This window comes from Nycticebus coucang, chromosome 5, assembly GCF_027406575.1.
Source record: "Nycticebus coucang isolate mNycCou1 chromosome 5, mNycCou1.pri, whole genome shotgun sequence".
Lineage (NCBI taxonomy): Eukaryota > Metazoa > Chordata > Mammalia > Primates > Lorisidae > Nycticebus > Nycticebus coucang.
Genome location: NC_069784.1, coordinates 87,407,942 through 87,428,002, shown reverse-complemented (window position 1 = coordinate 87,428,002; position 20,061 = coordinate 87,407,942). Strand labels below are relative to the sequence as shown.

The following is a 20,061-nucleotide window of genomic DNA, read 5'->3' as shown; positions in this document are numbered from 1 at the left end:
CACCTGGCAGTGGACAGAGCTGGACACTAGCTCTTCTGTTTCAGAGCTGGGGACTGGCCATTGGGATCTCTTCCCAAAAGTTCATTTACTTACTGTCTTACACGAAAAGCTTACCTCTTACCTACGTTGGGTACGTGTCAAACCCTGGCTTGGAACAACTTTATTAAAAATAAAAGTCCTGGATCCTATTCCGGACGGCAGAATCGTCAGGAGTAGAGTCTAAAAATAAACGTATAGTGTTTAAAACCAAGTACTGCAGTGGATTTTCAGGCAGGAAAGTTTGGCAGCCGTGTTGTGAGCGCGTCGCTCCGAAGACTATGTTCTCACGGCCCTAAACCTAGCCCGGCCTCTGCACCTTGGGCGGTCGGTCGGGGTCCACCTTTCCCGAGGTGCCTGGGCTGTCCTCGAGCGTGGCGACCACGCGGACACCGTGTCAGGGGTTAGAGGGGGCAGCGGGGAGGGCGGGACAAGCGGTGCAGCCGGCGGCTCGGGCACGCGCTGCGACAGCGGCCTGTGGGGACCACGACGCGCTGGGGAGCAGGCGCTGGTGGCAGGGAGAAGCTCAAGATGCTTGGGGAGACAAAGGGACTGAGCCGCGGAGGCAGGAACAGAGTCCGGCCCCGCGCACAGCCCGAGCCCTCCGAGGACACGCGGGGGCGCAGGCGGCCGGGGCGGGCGGGCACCCCGGGCGCCGCCGGCCCGGCGGAGGGGTTCGGGCGGCCCCAGCGCCCTCGGGGCGGGGCGCGGCGCTCTGCCCGCTGTCCCCCGCGCTCGCCTAGCGCACCGTCGCAGCATGGGGTCCGTCAACTTCGAGCTGATTTTTGATCACGTGGGTCACTTCGGCAGGTAGGGCGCTGGGGGTGGGGAGGGGAGCCGGAGCTACGTGGGGGGAGGCGCCGGTGGGGGCTGTTTCTTTCCGTTGCCGCGGGGTCCTCGCGCTGCGCTCGCGATCCTGAAACACCTCCACTTCCTCCTGCCCGGGGAAGACGGGAGACCGGACTCCGGACGCCCGGCCCGGAGCTGGGCTTGACCTCTCGGACTCTGGCGGGGGGACCTTCCCGTGTGCAGAAAAGAGACCCGGGGGCTAGCGCTGCGCGTGGCGGGTGTGGGCCCTCCAGGCGCACCTGCTGCGGGGCAGGTGGGGGACCTGGGGCGCCATCTCCGCGGGCGCCGGATCGGGTGGCTCTGCCGGAGGGGCCGCCGACCACGGGGACAGCGGAGATCTTCCAAGCCACCTGCTTTTCCCCTGGAGATGGCCGCCCTGCCCCGCTGGAGGGTCCCCTCTGTGCCTGGAGGGTATTCCCGGGGAACAGCCGTTAGCGGGAGCCTTTTCCAGTTTGTAGAAACCTGGTATGTAGCAGGTGCGCTGTGCTGGGCGCTCACGACGGTTCTTCATTTGCTGCCCACAAGGCCCCCGCAAAGGTGTTCGGATCCTTATTTTAGTGCCTGGGAAACAGATGCTGGTGGGGTCAAGAACGCGCATCCGCGCCTGGAGGAACCGAGGTTTAACCTTTGCGGAGCCTTTTTTCATTTGTAAATTAATTAAACAGATCTTTTGAAAATGTGTTCATTCATTCATTTAAGAACCAAAGACTTCCCAGTTGTGAGAGCAGAGGCAGCTGGGTGAGGGGCATTCAGTAGGATGGCCAGAGACTGGAGTTCAGTCTGAGTCCTGGCCTGCCACTGACTCTAAAGTGACTGACGGCACACTTTGTGTCTCAGTTTGCTATCCATAAAATGGGAATCGTAATAATTTCTGCCTTAGTGAAGAGGCATGTTCTTATTATGATGCCCAGAATCTGTGTCGGGAAGCAGCTGGGCAGGGGGAGGAGGGCAGGAGTTTCCACCTCTCCCCAGCTTCCTCCAGCTTCCTGCTTGGGACATGTTCCTCTAATCTTCACTATAGCCCCATGGGCCCTTCTCATTTCACAGATGAGAAGACCAGGGCTTTTGGCCTAACTCGCAATTCTAGTAATAACAGGGTGGAATTGAAAGCCATTGGAGGCCGTCAGCTCTCCAGCCCACACATGATGCTCTCCCGAGCAGTTAGATGACAACCCCAGGATGTGGCCAGATTTTTGTATATTATCTCATTTTATCCTCTGGAAGCAGGATAGCATGGGGCTTACAAAATCCTCTCTGAGGCTGGATAACCCATCCTGGCTCTGTCGCATATTAGCTATACAGTCTTGGAGCATTTTGCTTACCACTTCCTCATCTGTAAAATGGAGCTAATAGTTCTACAAATATTTACAAATAATAGTAGTAAAAATGTTTGTACGAGAACTTCACCTGCACTTTCTCATCCTCACAGTGACTCTGTGAAGTAGGAGGTATTAATGCCTTACTTTCCCCAGGTATTTTAGGGATTAATTTAGGTATTTCGTTGGTGTTTGGTGAAGGTGCCATATCAAAGAGACCCCCTCAATCCAAAGTTTATCCCTACATAGTAACTGTCCAAGGAAGGATCTGTTCCATGGGGTCATCTGGGGACCAGGCAGGTGAGGCAGCCGTGCCATCCACAGCATGGGACTCTCTTTGCCTCTGGGGCAGCTGCTAATCAACCCACATACTCAGATATAGCTCACCAGGGTGGAAGAAGGGGTGAATCGACTTTGGGAGACAATTCTTAGCTGGCCACAACAATGTATGCATAAGTCTTATTTTTCAGTAAGTTCTCAATAAGTCACGGATATTAATGTTACCTGAGTTAACATTGGTAGGCAGGGCTGACCTGTGGAGGAGGGAGAAAAGTGACAAACCACTGCTTACAGCAGAAGGTAAAAACTGTGTGACTGTAACACGGTACCCCAATTTTCCTTTGGTATTTGCTCTAATTGTTATTTGCTATTTATTGTTTATAAATATAAGAGGAGGTTAAGTGGAGAACCTTGATTTTTTCTCATGTCTCATTTGTCATTTCTATAGTAAAGAAGCCTGATTCTAATCACTTTAAAGAGAGAAAGCCTGCTACCTGAGAAGAATTAAAAAGACATTGCATCTCCTTTGTAAAGGAGAGAGTGACGTGTTAGAATGCTAGATGCCTACGGGAATAGGGTTTTGTTTTTTTTCAAGATGTTATCTTTCCAACAGGGAAAGGGAAGTTTGAATTGAAGGAGTTCTTAGGCCACATTAGGTAGCAGTTAGGTGCTGGCTCACAACAAACCCCACTGAAATGATCTGGACAGGGTGACTTTCAATCTATTTTGGACCCCAGGGGGTTTTCTGTAGTGAAAAACTCCATGCTGCCCTTTCCTGCCGGCAACTCCCAGGCAGTGTTTATCCTTAGAAGTGACCTCCATTGTATAAAATAAGGCCCATCTAAGGTGTGCGAGACAGAAGCAGAATTGTGTGGATGGAATTGTGGGGTTGAGGAACCTCTGATAGAGCCATTCTTGTGAGTGATTATTCTTCCAGTTTGGAAAATACTCTTTGAGCAAATGCCAGAGAAGGAGAGAACACCACCTACATGGGCAATCCTGTTGCCCCGGGGCAGGTGACCCAACCAGCCCCTGCCAGGCACTCATGCCCCGAGGCCACAGGAGCTGGGACCTGGAGGCTCCACAGCGGCAGGGGTGTGGGGCTGTGACCTGCAGGTTGAAGGCCTCAGCACCACTCTTTGCAGGCAGGCTCTTAGCCACAGGGGTCTTTTGAGCCACAGCAACACAGGCCCACCTTATCCGGCCCTGTCCTGTCCAGCCCATCTGTATGGGAGGGACCGAGGCTGATTTCTGATAGTTTTTCTTCTGGCAGGGGCACCTTTTCTAGAAAAAAACAGAGCTCACTGCCATTAGCCCCAAGGCTCCAACCTCTTCTCTGGGCTGCTCATCACAAAGAGGCTTTGAGAACAGTGACTCCAGTGCTCCCATTCATTGTGTAGCTACAAGGAAGCTACTTACTTTCTGCCTGACTTGCTGTGTGCTTTTCTCCCCTGGCCTGGGCTGGGTCTTCTCTGTACTGTGGCCAACACGACCAGCCTGTGGTGTCCAGATAAACACCGCACTTGAAGTTGATTCCGTTTTCCCTGTCATTTCTCTGCATGAGGTTCTACAAGAGGTGAGGGAGGGTGGCACAGACCAGCCTGGCAGTTATCTGTAAGGGTGTGGGGAGTCTACTAGGTTGGTAACTTCACAGCACCATGTTTGTAACTTTGCCTGGCAGTGTCACTTGTGATAGACTCCAGAATGGGGTGTGTTCACCCCAGTGGAGGGCAAAGATGATCCTTTGGAGTGCCATAAAAAAACACCCATTTTATGTATAAATGCATGTGTCAAATGCATAGGGTGCCAAAAACTGTATATGCATTTTAAAGGAGGAAAAAACAGTATTATAAATTACTCAAGTCGCGTTTGACATCTGCAGTTATAAGAGGTGTGCAACATGACTTGTATTCATTTTTTGTTCTCAGTGCATATTGAGTATTACAATCTTAATATAGTTTTTTCCTTTCTTAAAAAGTATGTACATTTGGGCGGTGCCTGTGACTCAAAGGAGTAGGGCGCCAGCCCCATATACCAGATGTGGAGGGTTCAAACCCGGCCCCGGCCAAAAACTGCAAAAAAAAAAAAAAAGTATGTACATTTTTTGCACCCTCTGAAAAATACATTTGGAAGTTGATATTGCAGTTTGCGTATGTGAATTTAGCATTAAATGACATGTGCGTATACACTCATTTTATGTCTACACAGACATGCACAAATTTATTTATTTGTTTTTTTTTTTTTACCGATGGAAAACCCAAGCAAAATTTTTTTGATACACTGACCTATTGAATCTCCGTCCTCAGGGCACTGAATGTGTGTTGACTTCAGTGTTGTTCATTTTCACTTCTAGATATTCTCTGCCATTCTGAATCCACTGGTGCTGTGGGAGATATTAAAATGACTGATGCACAGTTGTTACCCTGATGGGACTTGGAAGTCAACCTTTTTGGGACTTTTTCTTACTGGTGGTTTAGTAGAGAAATAGAAGACATTCACTTGGTGTTCTTTTTTTTTTTTTTTTTTTGTAGAGACAGAGTTTCACTTTATCGCCCTCGGTAGAGTGCCGTGACGTCACACAGCTCACAGCAACCTCCAACTCCTGGGCCTAGGTGATTCTCCTGCCTCAGCCTCCTGAGTAGCTGGAACTACAGGCGCCCGCCACAACGCCCGGCTATTTTTTTGTTGCAGTTTGGCCGGGGCTGGGTTTGAACCCGCCACTCTCGGTATATAGGGCCGGCGCCCTGCTCACTGAGCCACAGGCGCCGCCCGTTCTTTTTTTTTTTTTGAGACAGCGTCTTTCTCCATGGCGCAGGCTGGAGGACAGTGGCATCACAGCTCATAGTAACCTCAAACTCACAGGCCCAAGAGATCCTCTTGCCTCATCCTCTCGAGTAGCTAGGGCTACAGGCGCCCCCCCCCCCCCCCCACAATGCCCAGCTAGTTTTTAGAGACAGATCTCACTCTTACTCAGGCTGGTCTTGAACTCCTGGCCTCAAGCAATCCTCCTCCTTTGGCCTCCCACAGTGTTGGGATGACAGACTTGAGCCACCACTGGCCCATTTGGTGTTCTTAAAAGAAATCAACATAAATAACAGAATGGTACGTCAGTTGCATCTTGTGGTCACAGAAGAGGACAGTGGGGAGAGAAGATGTGCCTGTGAGTAGGACTGGGAAAGGGGACAGCAAGCAGAGCAGAAGGGACTGGGCAGCGGGCCACAGAGGGTAGAGGGGCGGAGAGGAGGCGTTTGTGTGTGTGTGGGAGGAGCAGAGAGGAAGGCGTAAGGAGCAGGCTGGATGGCAGGTCTCTGGGGTCTGCAAGGCCAAAATGTCTTACTGGGAATATTAGTTACCAAGATAAGATATTAGTTACCTCTTTTACTGTGATTCTCCCATGAGTGTACAGTGGAGTTTTCCAGAGGCCACATGACGTGTGGTAACATACCAGACCGAATGCGGATACAGATGTGAGAAACCAGCAAGCTTCTGTTCACCCAGCTATTAAGCGAGAAACACTTTTCTCACTAATTTTGTCTCATTTTAGTTTGAAAACTATAGTTATGTGTTATTTGATGTTAACATGCAGTGGGTTTATTATTGTTGCATTTAAATAACAGATTACTAATTATTTAAAATGTCTCCGCTTTAAGTTGTAAGACATAAATAGTGATAGATACGACCCACATAAAGAAAAGCTGAGCTGCAGGATGGTCAGAGGCACCTTCTAGTGAGAGTCAGTGTGAGGACCCAGCCGGGCGGGCCTGTCTGCGAAGCAGGAAGGCAATTACGACCTGTGTCTACAGGGCAATTTGGCTTCAGTTGGATCTGACAGAAACTACTTTCTCTTTCCTCTTATAATGTTGTATAGTCATGTTGGTCATTGTCTGAACGGATTCTGTTTTAATTGAAATAATTAAGGCATGTGCTCAAAGGGCTGGTCCGACTCTTACTCCCAGGAGTTGGAATAGTGAAGTAGTCTGGGTTTTAGCTGCTCTGCTTAGCTGTCCTGTGGGCACAGTTGTCCTGATGGGTTATCCCAGAAAACATGTCACTATGGATTTGAGTCTGTAAATTTGGAGACCTTACATTTATTTTTTAGAATTTTAAATAAACTTTTAATTTTTGGATAAATTTAGATGTATAGAAATGTTGCAAATGTAGTACAAAGAGTCCCATATGCCCCTTACCCAATTTCTCCCATTGTTAACATTTTACATTCCCATAGCATAGCTGTCAAAACTAAGAAACTGATATTAGTACATTATTGTTAACTAACACACACTTTGTTTGAACTTCACTGGTTTTTCCAAAAAATGTCCTCTTCTTGCTCCAGGATCCAGTCCAGAGAACATATTGCCTTTGATTGTCATGTTACTGTAGTCTCCTCTGGTCCATGGCAGTTTCTCAGTCCTTCTGTTTTATTTATGACCTTGACAGGCTTTTGGTGCCTTGACCTGTGCTGTCACTGTGACTGAGTCTTCCAAAGGCCATCCCCCTTTAGCTGTGTTAGGATAATGGGGGGCATGGTAAGAGCAGTGAATCCCATGCTCTTCAGCCCATTGCTATACTTTGCTTCTTTCCTTGTGAAGTGAATTCCTTGGTCAGGAACAATGCTGTGTAGAACACCATGATGGTGGATAAGGCATTCTGTAAATCCATGGATGGTAGTTTTTGCAGAAGCATTTCATGCAGGGAAGGCAAATCCATTTCCAGAGGAGAACAGAATGCTGCCTCTTCCATGTGGAAGTGGCCAGTGTCATCAACTGGCCGCCAGGTAGGTGGCTGATCACTCCAGGCAGTGGTGCCATATTGGTGGTTTCAGTGTTTGTCTCTGCCACAGGCAGATTGGGCTCTCAGCAGTAGCTGTGGCCAAGTCATCTTTGGTGAGTAGAGGTCCAGGTTGCCAATCGTCTGCATAATCCTCATCCCTGCCACTATAGCTACTTTGCTCCTGAGCCCACTGGGTGATGACAGGGGTGGGTTGGGAAGAGGCTGACTGGTAACCATAGAAAGAGTCATCCTCTGCGCTTGATTATTAAAATCCTCCTTTGCTGAGGTCAGCCTTTGGTGTGCATTCACATGGAACACAAATGTCTTCATTTTGGCCAACTTAAGGAGTTCCTCCACATACCTCTCCCTCAAATTCCTGTCACCAGTTTTCCAGTTGTATCCTTTCCAAGTCTTTAGTTATTCAACCAAGGGATTGGCCATAGCCCATAAATTGGTATATGAAGGGATGTCAAAAAGTTCATGGAAAAATTGAATTAGAAGATAAAAAATATAAATGATATTTCTCATAATAAGCTCCATCAAGGTCAAGATACTTGTAATTATTTAGTCCATTCCTAAAGAACTGAAGGTTTTGGGAACCTAGCCATGTCAGTGCAGTCTTTTTTACCTTATTAACTGCCTTTAATAGATTTTTTTTGTTGCCACCACAATTTATTTATCTCATACATTACTAGGGATAGAATACTCTAGTAGTTCTGGAAATGCAGAAAAGTCCTTGTCCTCAAGGGGCTTATAATCTTCTTATTATCATTATTTTAGATACGGGTTCTGTGTCACCCAGGCTGGAGTACAGTGGCAGGATCATAACTTACTGTAGCCTTGAGCTTAGGGGCTTAAGCAAACCTCCAGCCTTACCCTCCCAGTAGCTGGGACTATACACATGTGCCCCCACACCTGGCTAATTTTTGGAGAGAGGGGGGGTCTCACTTATTTGCCCAGGTTGGTCTTGGACTCTTGGCATCAAGCAGTTCTCCTAACTCAGCCTCCCAAAGTCAGGTATGATTCATAGTGTCTATCCTACTTACTAGGGAAACATAACAGGCACACAAGAAGTTGGACTACAAGGAAGCATATTGGGAAATGAGAGGTCACAAGGAGCCTAATCAGGACTGTAAGGTGGATGCCTAGTGATTTCCCATCGAAACTTTTACAAAATGGCCCTTGTTTGATGAGGAGGATGAGCAGGAGCATTGTTGTGGTTGAGAAGGACTCTCTGATGAAGCTTTCTCAGGGGGTTTTCTGCTTTGGGTAACTTTCTGAAAACATTCTTGTAATGAGTAGATGTTATCATTCTTTGGCCCTCCAATACAACAACAGTAAAGATCCTTAAGCCCCACCCCCAAAACTATTGCCATGACCAGTCCACTTTTGCTTTGTCTGGCCCACATCCACCTCGTGGTGGCTGTTGCTTTGACTGTGCTTTGCCTTCAGAACCTCTCTGGTAAAGCCTTATTTCATTCGAAGTGTTTGAGGATCTTGATCCCACTTGTTTAAAATTTCCATTGGAAGCTCTGCCCCTGACTGCAGCTGATCTGGGTGTATAGGTTTTGGCAGCCATGGAGGGAAAATTTGCTCAACTTTAATTTTTCAGCCAGAATTGTATAAGCTGAACCAGTTGAGACATCTGTGGTGTTCAGGGCTGTTGTTAGTGCTGGTAATCATTGGTCTTCTTCAATTAGGGCACAAACAAGATGAATTTTTTCCTTATTAATGGATGTGGATGGTCTGCTGTTACAGGCTTGATCTTCAACATCATCTTTTCCCTTCTTAAAACGAGTTATCGACTTGTAAACTGTTGATTTCTTTTGGGGCATTGTCCCCATAAACTTTTCACAAAGTGTCAATGATTTCACTGTTTTTCCACGCAAGCCTCACCATAATTTTTATGTTTGTCCTTGCTTCAATTTTAGCCAAATTCATATACCTCTGATAGGGGCTCTTTTCAAACTGATCTTATTGCTCCTAATCTCTCAAACTAGATCCTGTTCAGGCATGCTATAACAAGTTAATATGAGTTCATTTTGGTGCAAAAAATTTTAAATCCATGAATTTTTAAATAATATGCATTTTCCACAAACTTTTGACGTCCTGTTAAATGATTTGTACATCTGGCTATTTCTCCTTCCAAGCAAAGTGAACAGCCAGGTGCAGTCCTTGAAGTTCTGCCCACTAGGAAGATTTTTCTTCACCACTGTTCTTAGGGATGTCCCAGAGAAGGGCTGCAGTGCTCTGGCTACCACTTTTGGCTGGTGGCTGCATATCACGCAGAATGATCTGTAAGCCAAGCCCAAGTCTTCTCTTCCTCTCTACTGATTGCTGGGAACTCCTCATGAGGCTAACGGTGCCAGCTGGGAGAGAAAAGGGAGTGTGGCAGCACCGCGGACCATAGCATTTGAGCCACTTCTGGTAACTCACTTGGGTCTTCAGGGACTGTTTTGGCTTGATCACATAAACAACACTTCCAGTTTGATGTGGAATGTTGCTGTGAGTGCCCCAACTTTATGGCATGGTGGGTCAGGTAACACCCAGTTCATGAGGGGCAGCTCAGGTTGCATGGTAACTTGGTAGCCCACGGTCAAGCATTTATTTTCCACTAAGATCCAGTAGCAGGTCAAGAACTATTTCTCAAAAAGAGAATGGTTGTCTGAAGATGATGGCAGGGCCTTACCCCAAATCCTAAATGCCTGTCCTGATATTCACCTATAAATGCCTGTCACAGGCTCCAAACCATATCCCTATCTGCCTCCGACATTTTAAGCACAATCGGATCTGCTGGGTCATACGGCCTAAGTGTCCTTGCACAGCAGCTTGAGCCTGTTGCAAAGCCTTTTCTTGCTCTGGGCTTAAAACTAGAAGCTTTTGGGGGTACTCTGTAAATGGGCTACAGTAATATACCAAAATGAGAAACATATTACCTCCAAAACTCAGAGAGGCCCACTAGATTTTATAATTCAGCCAATATGTAGGATGAGGTTCTGTGTCTAAGTTTCAGCAGTTTCATCCCTGTGATTATGGGAGATAAAGCTTTCCTTCAGGGCACACCAGGAGCTCTTATTTTTGCAGCTTTTGCTCTGGGAATTAAAAAGAACTCCTTATTTTACAATGTTGTCCAGTGACCTTGTGAGCAACCAGCCAACATCATTATATTCCTTGGTTTTAACAAAATGTTCAAAAGTATATAAAGTCATTTAGCTCTTTGCTTCATCTAAGTGGTTGATTATAAGCATCCAGTGCAGATATTTTGCATATCTCTATGAACAGTTCATGTTATGGACCATCAGTGCTCTCTTTACTGCTGGAAACAGAGTCATTAGTGTCTTTAATCAAACAAGAGTGTCAATTCTAGAAACTCTAGGACCAACTGAGAAGACTCATCTTTAAAATTCTCCTCCTCTAGGACTTTTCTTCGAACCAAAGTCTGTATTCATTAAGGTTCTTCAGAGAACAGAATCAGTGATTTATTATAGGCATTGGCTCATATAGTTATGGAGGCTGAGAAGTCCCATGGTCTCCTGTGTGTGCTGAGCTGAATAACCAGGAATGCCAGTGGTGTGACTCATTCCCAGTCCAAAGTCCTGAGAATCATGGGGCTGATGGTGTGAATCTCACTCTGAATCTGAAAACCAGGACCTCTGATGTGTGAAGGTGGGAAAGATGGATGTTCCAGGTCAAGCAGAGAGTGAATTTGCCCTTTCTCCACCTTTTGATCTACTCGAGCCCTCAGTGGCTTGGATGATGCCTACTCCTGTTGGTGACGGTGATCTTCTTTACTTAGTTTATTGACCCATATGCTAATCTGTTCCAGAGATATCCTTACAGACATATCCAGAAATAACGTTTACCAGCTATCTGGGCCTCACTTAGCCCAGTCAGGTTTGACACATAAAATTAACCATAAAAGTTTGGCTTCATGCATATTTATTTTTTTCTTTGGGATATACTGTACTACCTATTTTGTTGTTTAAATTGTTTCAGCATTGGCTGTTGGGAGCTTTTTCAGATTGATTCCTGAGTCCCTCTGACATGCCCTCAAACTTTTGTTTTTTGAGCACTTCCTTACTTTTTGATACTACAAGGTACTCTAGGCTTATCTTGTATTCTCCCTGTCATGGTCTTAGAATCAGCTATTTTTCCCTGGCTCCATTTAATAGAGAATGGTATTTAGAAATCAAAATCTGTGCAGTGGGTGTGCTTGCTGCTATTGGGATGTCATCGCATCTCGGCCTTCTCAGTAGACAGAGCTAGGTTTCATACACATACACACACTAACCCATAGACACAAACATATCCATGATATCATGTGAAGGAAAACATGATAAAGACCCTGGACATTTGCTTCTGTTCTTTTTCAGCCTGTAGGCCAGATATAATAACTAGCCTTTCTTCTCTTTGCAGATTCCAGATGTTCCTCTATTTCTTATGTGCCTTCCAAAACATCGCATGTGGTATCCACTACTTGGCTTCTGTGTTCCTGGTAATTACCCCATATCATACCTGCAGGCCCCCAGGCAATGCGAGTCGGGTTCTTTTCCACAATCTGTCTAGTTGGAATTTGGAGGACACATTGGCACTGTGGTCTCCAGGCCAGAAAGATTACATTATAGTGCAGCTGCAGAATGGTGAGATCTGGGAGCTCTCAATGTGTAACAGGGTCAAGAGGGAAAACATGTCGAGTTTGAACTATGAATACAGCGGCAGGAGGACCAAATTTCCTTGTGTGGATGGCTATATATATGACCATCGAAAGTGGAAAAGCACCGTGGTGACCGAGTGGAATCTGGTCTGTGAGCGAAAATGGTTCGCAGCGCTGATCCAGCCCCTGTTTATGTTTGGAGTCCTTGTGGGAGCGGCGACTTTTGGCTACATTTCTGACAGGTAAAACGAAATCTTTATTTCATTATTGCATCAGGGCAGGATTCATTTTCCTATCTTGTTTTCTTAAAGGACTGGGTTTTATGTCTAACACTTCAGTATTTTTAATACTTCATCTGTGCTGATACCTTATTTAGGGATGCAAAATAACATGGTGATAAGGGGATAGGTTCTGAAAGCAATCTGTCTGGTTTCAAATATTAGATACACTACTTATTAGTCTGGGCAAGTTGCCTAATTCATCTGTATTTCAGAATTGTTGTTTATAAGTTGGTGATAAAAATAATATCACACACTTCAAAGGACTATTGCAAAAATTAGTACAGAAAAAAGTACCCTAGGGTGGTGCTTATGGCTCAGTGAGTGGGGCGCTGGCCCCATATACCGAGGGTGGCTGGTTTAAACCTGGCCCTGGCCAAACTACAAACAAAAAATAGCTGGGCGTTGTGGTGGGTGCCTGTGGTCCCAGCTACTCGGGAGGCTGAGGCAAGAGAATCGCCTAAGCCCAGGAGTTGGAGGTTGCTGTGAACTGTGACACAACAGCACTCTACCAAGGGTGACAAAGTGAGACTCTGTCTCTAAAAAAAAAAAAGTACCCTAGACATGTAACTACTTAATAGATACTGGTTATTACTTTGAATATTTTCTTTTCTTTAAATAGACTTGCTTTTTGAGAGGGGTAGCCTTGTCCTAAGGAGTAATATCTATGAAATTGTGGGCTTGCTAAAACAGCCCATCTTAGTCTCTCTGTATTGCAATAATAAGTTCTACATATTATAATTAGTGAGCATTTAATGATGTTATTGGATGTATTATCAATATATCAAAAATAATCATATTTCCATATGCCATAGCAAATAATAAACTTTTTAAATGACATTTCAGCAGCCTAAAAATATGCAATATATATGGATAAATCTAACAAAAAGTGAGTAAGCCTTCTATGAAGAAAATTACAAACTTGACAAGGCAAATTGTTAAGGCAAATGGATATATTGTTAGACAAATAGATTGATGATTCCTTAGAGGATCCAGAATTAGACTTGTGCATTCATGAACATAAGTATGGAAAAAATAAGGCATTGTACATTAGTGGGAAAGAGGATCAATACGTGGTATTGGGACAGATGTTTAGCCATATAGAAGAAAATATAATTGGATTCCCTTCCTCACACTTACAGTACAAAAACGAAAGTTATCTGTATGAAAGGCAAAACTATACAAATTTAGGAAGATAATATAGGAGAGTATTTTCAGAATTTAATGGAAGGGAAGGGAAGACATTTCTTTCCTTATTTTTTTGAGACAGAGTCTTAACTTTGTCACCCCTGGTGGAGTGCTGTGACATCACAGCTCACAGCAACCTCAGAGTCCTGAGTTCAAATGATTCTCTTGCCTCAGCCTCCAGAGTAGCTGGGATTACAGGTGCCAGCCACAATGCCCAGGTATTTTTAGAGGCGGGGTTTTGCTTTAGCTCAGGCTGGTCTTGAACTCGTGAGCTCAGGTGATCTACCCACCTCCCAGAGTGCTAGGATTACAGGCATGAGCCACTGTGCCTGGCCAGGAAGACATTTCTTAAAAAACACAAAAGCACTAACCATGAAGGAAAAAATGGATAAATTTAATTAACTTCATTAGAAGAATTTATTTCCATTAAAAGACACCATTAAAAGAGGAAAGGCAAGAGAGAGAGAGAGAATATTTGCTTCAAGTATAATTAAAGGATTAGTGTCCAAAATAGTCAAAATATTCTTTTATCAGTAGGAAAAAGATAAGCCAATAGAAAAAGTAGGAAAAAGATTTGAAGTCACTTCACAGAAGAGAAACTACAAATGGCTAATGAAGAATATCAATGATATATAATCACATTATTTATTTTTGCCAGTTGCCAAAAGTAAAAAGTCTCATAATACTAAGTGTTGGTAAGGATAAGGAGTAATAGGGTCTCTCATCCTGCTGGTGCCAATGCAAATTGAGAATGCAAATTGGGAAAACAGCGAAGAGCACTTTGGTATTATACAGAGAAGCTGGAGATTTGCACAGCCCACATGCTGTAGGGTATATACCCTGGATGTGCTCTCACTTTGGTCCACATGGGTACATGCATAAAAATGTTCCTCCTGCATGGGTCATATAGCCCTCCCTGCACTGTGAATAACCTCAATGTTCCTTAATGAATCAAGGGTACATGTATTATTACAGTATATTCTTGCAGGAGGGTATGTGGCCATGAAAATGAATGAACCACAGCTACATGAAACAACATAGTTGAATCTTCTAAACATAATGTTGGGTGAAAGTAACAAGTCATAAAATAGTACACATGATATTATTCTGTTATAGAAAAACAAACCTATACTTTTTATAAGCAATAACCTATATTGTTCAGGATTCCTTATACAAGTGGTAAAATGGAACAAAAATCAAGGGCAGGGACGGTGCCTGTGGCTCAGTGAGGGTGGCAGGATTGAACCCAACCCTGGCCAAATTGCAACAACAACAACAACAAAATAGCAGGGCGTTGTGGTTGGTGCCTGTAGTCCCAGCTACTTGGGAGGCTGAGGCAAGAGAATTGCTTAAGCCCAAGAGCTGGAGGTTGCTGTGAGCTGTGATGCCATGGCACTCTACCAAGGGTGGAAAAGTGAGACTCTGTCTTAAAAAAAAAAAAAAAAAATCAGGGGCAGGAACAAGGTAAAAAGGAACAAAAGCAGTTCGATTATCACCAAAGTTAGGATAATGGTTCTTCCTAGAAGGGGGAAAGAGGTAAAATCATAAAGGCAGGCATAAAAAGTTGTTGGGAGGCTGGAAATGATCTCTTTCTTGCTTTGGGTTGTGATTTCTTCCCTCGCTCCTTCTTTCCTCCCTCCCTTCCTTGTTTCCTTCTTACCTTTTTTGGGTTGAGTTGTCTAGGCTGGAGGGCAGTGGTGTCAGCCTACCTCACAGCAACCTCAAACTCCTGGATTCCTCCTGCCTCTACCTCCTGAGTAGCTGGGTCTACAGGCACCTGCTACCATGCCCAGCTAATTTTTCTATTTTTGGTAGAGAAGGGGTCTCACTCTTTCTCAGACTGGTTTTGAATCCAAAGCTCAAGAAATCCTCTGCTCAATCTCTCAGAGTGCTAGGATTTACAGGTGTGAGCTACCATGCCCACCAAGGGTTGTGATTTCTATGTGTTTAATTCTTTATTATTGTACAAGCTAGATATATTTTATACATTATTATGTATATACGATATATAAGGGCTGTCTGGAAAGTGTCCAGCCATTGTTAATACTATTTTTCACATTACATGGCTGGATAATTTCTGGACATCCCTCCTGTTATTATTTTTTTTAAAAAGAAGTAAGGTCTGATCCTACCCTTAATAAACCAACAATGGAGAAGATAGATTCCAACTTCAACAAGGCCAGACACAGTGGCTTACACCTGTAACCCAGTCCTTCGGGAGGCCAAGACGTGATGATCACGGGAGGCCAAGAGTTCAAAACCAGCCTGGGAATACAGCCGGACCTCACTTCTACAAAAAATAAAAAAATTAGGCAAGATAGCATGCACCTGTAGTAGTAGCTACTTAGAGGGTTGAGGTGGGAGAATTCCTTATGCACAGGAGCTCAAGGTTACAGTGAACTCTGATCCTGTTCCACTGCTCTTCAGCTTGGCAACAGACTCTAAAAAGAGATGATAAATACCCTTAAAATAATAACTCACATTTACGGGCAACTTACTGAGCAATATTCTAAATGTCTTGCTTGTATTATCTCATTTAATTATTTAAGGAAATTTGTGAGATAGGCACTACTGGCTTCCTCCCTCCCCCTGATTTTTTTTTTTTAACCAGTGAAGAAAAGGAAGCACGGAAGTTCACTGGGAAAGTAAGGAGTGGAGCTGGGCTTTGAGCCCAGGCCAGTGTGGCTGACTGCTATGTCATACTGTCTCCTAATTTCTGCCATGACACTCAGGGAATGGTCAGAAAAGTCTTCACCTTTGACACAGTTTCAAGAGCTTAATGAAGTTGCCAGTTGGAGAGTGATTTCCAAGGGGAAGGAACAGCTTTGGGTCATGAGAGCGCCCTGCACTGTCAGGGGCGTGGGGGAAGGTCAGCATGGCAGGTGTGCAGGATAGATAAAGGAAATGACAAAAGGCAAAAAGCTACGATTGGGACTGTTTTGTTTCCAGGAAGTGGGAGGCTGTTGGGATGAATGGTGTAAGAAACAGTGAAGGCTTGAGTGAAAGCAGGAAAGTGGGGAGGAAGCGCTAAGGGCAGACTGGGAGGGCGTTTTTAAACTGACATAATTTGGTGACCAGTATGCAGGTGGGAGGGGGCGTCGGGGAGGAACGTTGAGTTTCTGGTGATGTTGCTAACTGGAAGGAAACAGGAGGGAGAGAGCAGCTTTAGAAGAGAGGGAAACACGTTTGGATATTTCCAGCGAGCTTGTATCATCCCCAGATGAAGGAGAAAAAAGGGGGAGATGTATTCAAAATTAATACCCATTACAAGGGCAATAAAACAGTGCGGCTGTGAAAGACATTAGCGTGAAGAGCATCTGGGGCCAGAAGGTGAGAGCGGAGTGAGGACAGCCTTAGGAATCAGAGCCAGGGCAGGGTAGGCAGCATTTAAGAGATGCCGGCAGGGAGGCGGGTGAGCCATCAGGCAGGTACAAGCAGAGGCAGAAGAGAGTGAAGTTCTGCAGGCCAGCAGGACAGCAGGTCCTGACCAGTAGGAGTGGTCAGTGGCACTAGAGAGGACAGGCAGAAAAGGCAATGTGCAGGTTCCGGGTGACTGCAACGTGATCTCAGAAAAGTGGGCTCCACCTAGTGATGGCTGGCCAAGGAAAGGTGAAGGAGTTGAGGAAGCGGATATCCCTTCCTGTATGTCTGCCAGGGGAGGACGTGCAGGTGGCTACAGGAGCGATGGAGTCCAGAGAAGGTTCTTGTCTTTGGATGGAGGAGTCTTAAACTGAAAGAAAGAAGTCAGAGGAGAAGGAGAGAGAGAGAGAAAAGAGCGGTGATGGATAAAGTCTCAGAGGAGGGAGGAAGAGTGGGATCCATACCAAGACTGCACCATGGTATGTGGAGAGAAAGGAGTTTGTGTCTCCAGACAGGTGTGAGCAGAGAAGGCTGAGCACAGATGCAGGCTGTGTGCGTAAGTGGGCAGAGCAGGAAGGTGCGGGGCTCCCTCTTTAATGGTCCCTGCAGCTCTGCAGGAGATGGCCACGCCTCTGCCACAGTGAGGACATTGGAGGTGGGAGAGAGGGTCAAACAGTGAAAGGTGAAAATAGTGTTAGGTGGTATCCGGGAGTAGGATGAGATTGGAGAACATCCTCGCAGAGGGCCAGCAATCCCTACTAATGTGCGTAGGAGTAGAGGAGGCTGAGGGTGTGAAGAAGACGATGGTTTCTTATTTGTTTGCTTATTCTCTGCTGTACCAAGCAAACCTGCTGGTTGGAATTTCTATATACGATTCTTTTGCTTCAAAACGATTTGTCAGCGACAAACCACAGGGAGAAAATATTTGCAAATCATGTATCTGATGAGGGTTAGTATCCAGAATATATAAAGAACTCTTGCAACTCAACATTAAAAAAAATCAAATAGACTAATTCAAAAATAGTCCAAAGATTTGGATAGGTATTTCTGTAAAGAATATATGCAAATGGCCAATAAGCCGTTGAAAAGATGCTCAATGTCATTAATAAATTAGGGAAATGTAAATCAAAACCACTGTGAGACCCTACAGCACACTCACTAGGATGGCAAGAATCAGAACGGCAGGTGTGGATGGGAAGCGGGTGAAACTGGAACCCTCAGACATTACTGGTGGGAATGTAAAAACGGGGTTTGGGAGTTCTTCAAACAGATGTGACCTAGGAATTCCACTACTAGGTATCCACCCAAGAGAATTGAAAACATAAGTTCATACAAATCTTGTTCATGAATGTTTGGAGCAGCATTATTCATAATAGCCAAAAAGTAGAAATAACCCAGATGTCTGTGAACTGATGGGCAAATAAACAAAATGTGGTAAGTCTATATAATACACGCTACCCAGACGTAAAGCGGAATGAAGTACAAGTTCAGGTTACAACACAAGTGAACCTTGAAACCATAATGCTAAAGTGAAAGGCCTCATAGTGTTTGATTCCACTTGTGTAAAATGTCCCGGAACAGGCAAATCTATAGAGACGGAAAGTAGATTAGTGGTCGTCAGGGGCTGGGGGAGCAGGGAATGGGGAGCGATGGCTCCAAACACAGTTTATTTTCAGGGTGATTAATATATTCATCCTGGAATTAGAGAGTGATGGTTGCACAAACTGGTGAATATACTAAAAACATATACCTAAAAAGGTTGAATTTTATGGCATTTGAATAATGCCGCAATTTTAAAAGTATGTCAGAAATATTACTTGCTTTTTAGACAAAGAAATGCCTCCCTCAGTTATGAAAATGTAGGGTAAATAAGCACCTTATTCTAGGAGCAGGAGATGGCAAGAGCTTTGTTTTTAGAGGGGCTTGCCAACAGCTGTCACAACCTTCCTGGGCAGAGCCAGCTTGGCAGGGAAGGTGATCAATAGAGAGCAAAAGCCCTGGGAGGGAAATGGCAAATTCCTTTTCCTCTACTCCTCAATTCCAGGTTAGGGGGCCCGGTGAGGATGACTCAGTGTGACCGTTCATGTATACTAGCAGCTTGTGTGGAGGCCTCGCCACTGAAAGGCTGGTCTCTTAAATGAATCATTCACCCAACTCAACAGTTTACCCAATGTAAATAAATGAATATCAACAATCAAATATATAAGCTATTAAACATGTAAGTAACACTTCTCGTCATGAATCGGAGTGGATGTTTAAACTGTTACAACTACCCCTTGCTTCTTCCACCGTGTGGTTCTTATTTTTCAGGCTAGGACGACGAGTGGTCCTGTGGTCCACAAGCACTGCCATATTTTTGTTTGGAATAGCAGTGGCGTTTACAGCTGATTATTACAGCTTCATAGCTGTGCGCTTTTTTCTTGCCATGGTGAGTTGTTGCTGTTTTTGTTTTTTTTTTTTTTTACCTCTTTAATTCCGCTGCAATATTTCCATGTTAAACATTTACTCTCTTAGTTTTGCTCATTTAGGATCTAGTGAGAGAGATCAGGGACTAATCCCTATTCACTGCAGATGTGGGATATTAATGCCTTATGTTTAGAATGGGACTCATTAAAATGAAAAATCATTATTCACTAGGCAGGAACTTTTTGTTTGACTGTATGCCTGGCATGTGGCCTGCAGCTCACAATTACTAAAGCATTATTTTATTTCTGAGCAATTATATTCATCTAGTCAGGACCTGTGCACATGAACCAAACAGGGAGTTAAGATGCATAGTTAAAGTTAATTGTATAATACGCAGTATTATACGGAGCAGAAGAGTGCCATGGTAAGGGCCTGAGTTTAATACCAGCTCTGCCATACGGTGGCTTGTTAGCTGTATGACCTTGAGCAAACATGTTATCCTCTTTGGCCTGTGATTTCTCATCTGTAGAAAATCATCCCTGTTTTGCTAGGTTGTTATCAGGCCTCAGTGAGATTAAATGTAAAAGTCTGCGGGGTAGCACCTGGCACGGAGCAGGCAGGCTTCCCAGTGGTAGCTGGTGCTGAAAGTGGACGAGCAAGGAAGATGTTTCCCTAACCAGCGAGGATTCCAGACAGGTTCCCAAACTATTCATGTCAAACCACAGTAGCAAGGATTGGAGATGTCATTGGTGATCACTGATCAAGGAAAATGGAAGGAAGTTTTTTTCTTGGGTGAAGAGCTTGTGATCTTGCTTAACACAGAGCAGCAGGATGGATGATCTGAGCGTCTGGAGTGAAGCCAAGGACTTCAGTCTCACAGGAGGTCGCTGGTCCCCTCAGAAAACAAGGTGGTGTGTTCAGCTTT

General features: G+C 44.9%; 1 protein-coding gene across 3 annotated transcripts in view; it reads left to right on the top strand.

The window, feature by feature from the left end:
- The first annotated feature begins 491 nt into the window (after nucleotides 1–491).
- The window catches only part of SLC22A16 (solute carrier family 22 member 16), a 38,556-nt gene continuing 18,986 nt past the window's right edge, over nucleotides 492–20,061 (top strand). For 2 of the 3 annotated variants that reach the window (XM_053592841.1, XM_053592842.1), the window contains exons 1-3: nucleotides 492–846; nucleotides 11,667–12,146; nucleotides 19,041–19,158. In XM_053592841.1, the coding sequence (XP_053448816.1) occupies nucleotides 794–846; nucleotides 11,667–12,146; nucleotides 19,041–19,158 (651 nt within the window). In that variant the 5' untranslated portion in view covers nucleotides 492–793. Of the gene's footprint in view, nucleotides 847–11,666; nucleotides 12,147–19,040; nucleotides 19,159–20,061 lie in introns of those variants that run through there. The other variant, XM_053592843.1, reaches the window with a different exon arrangement.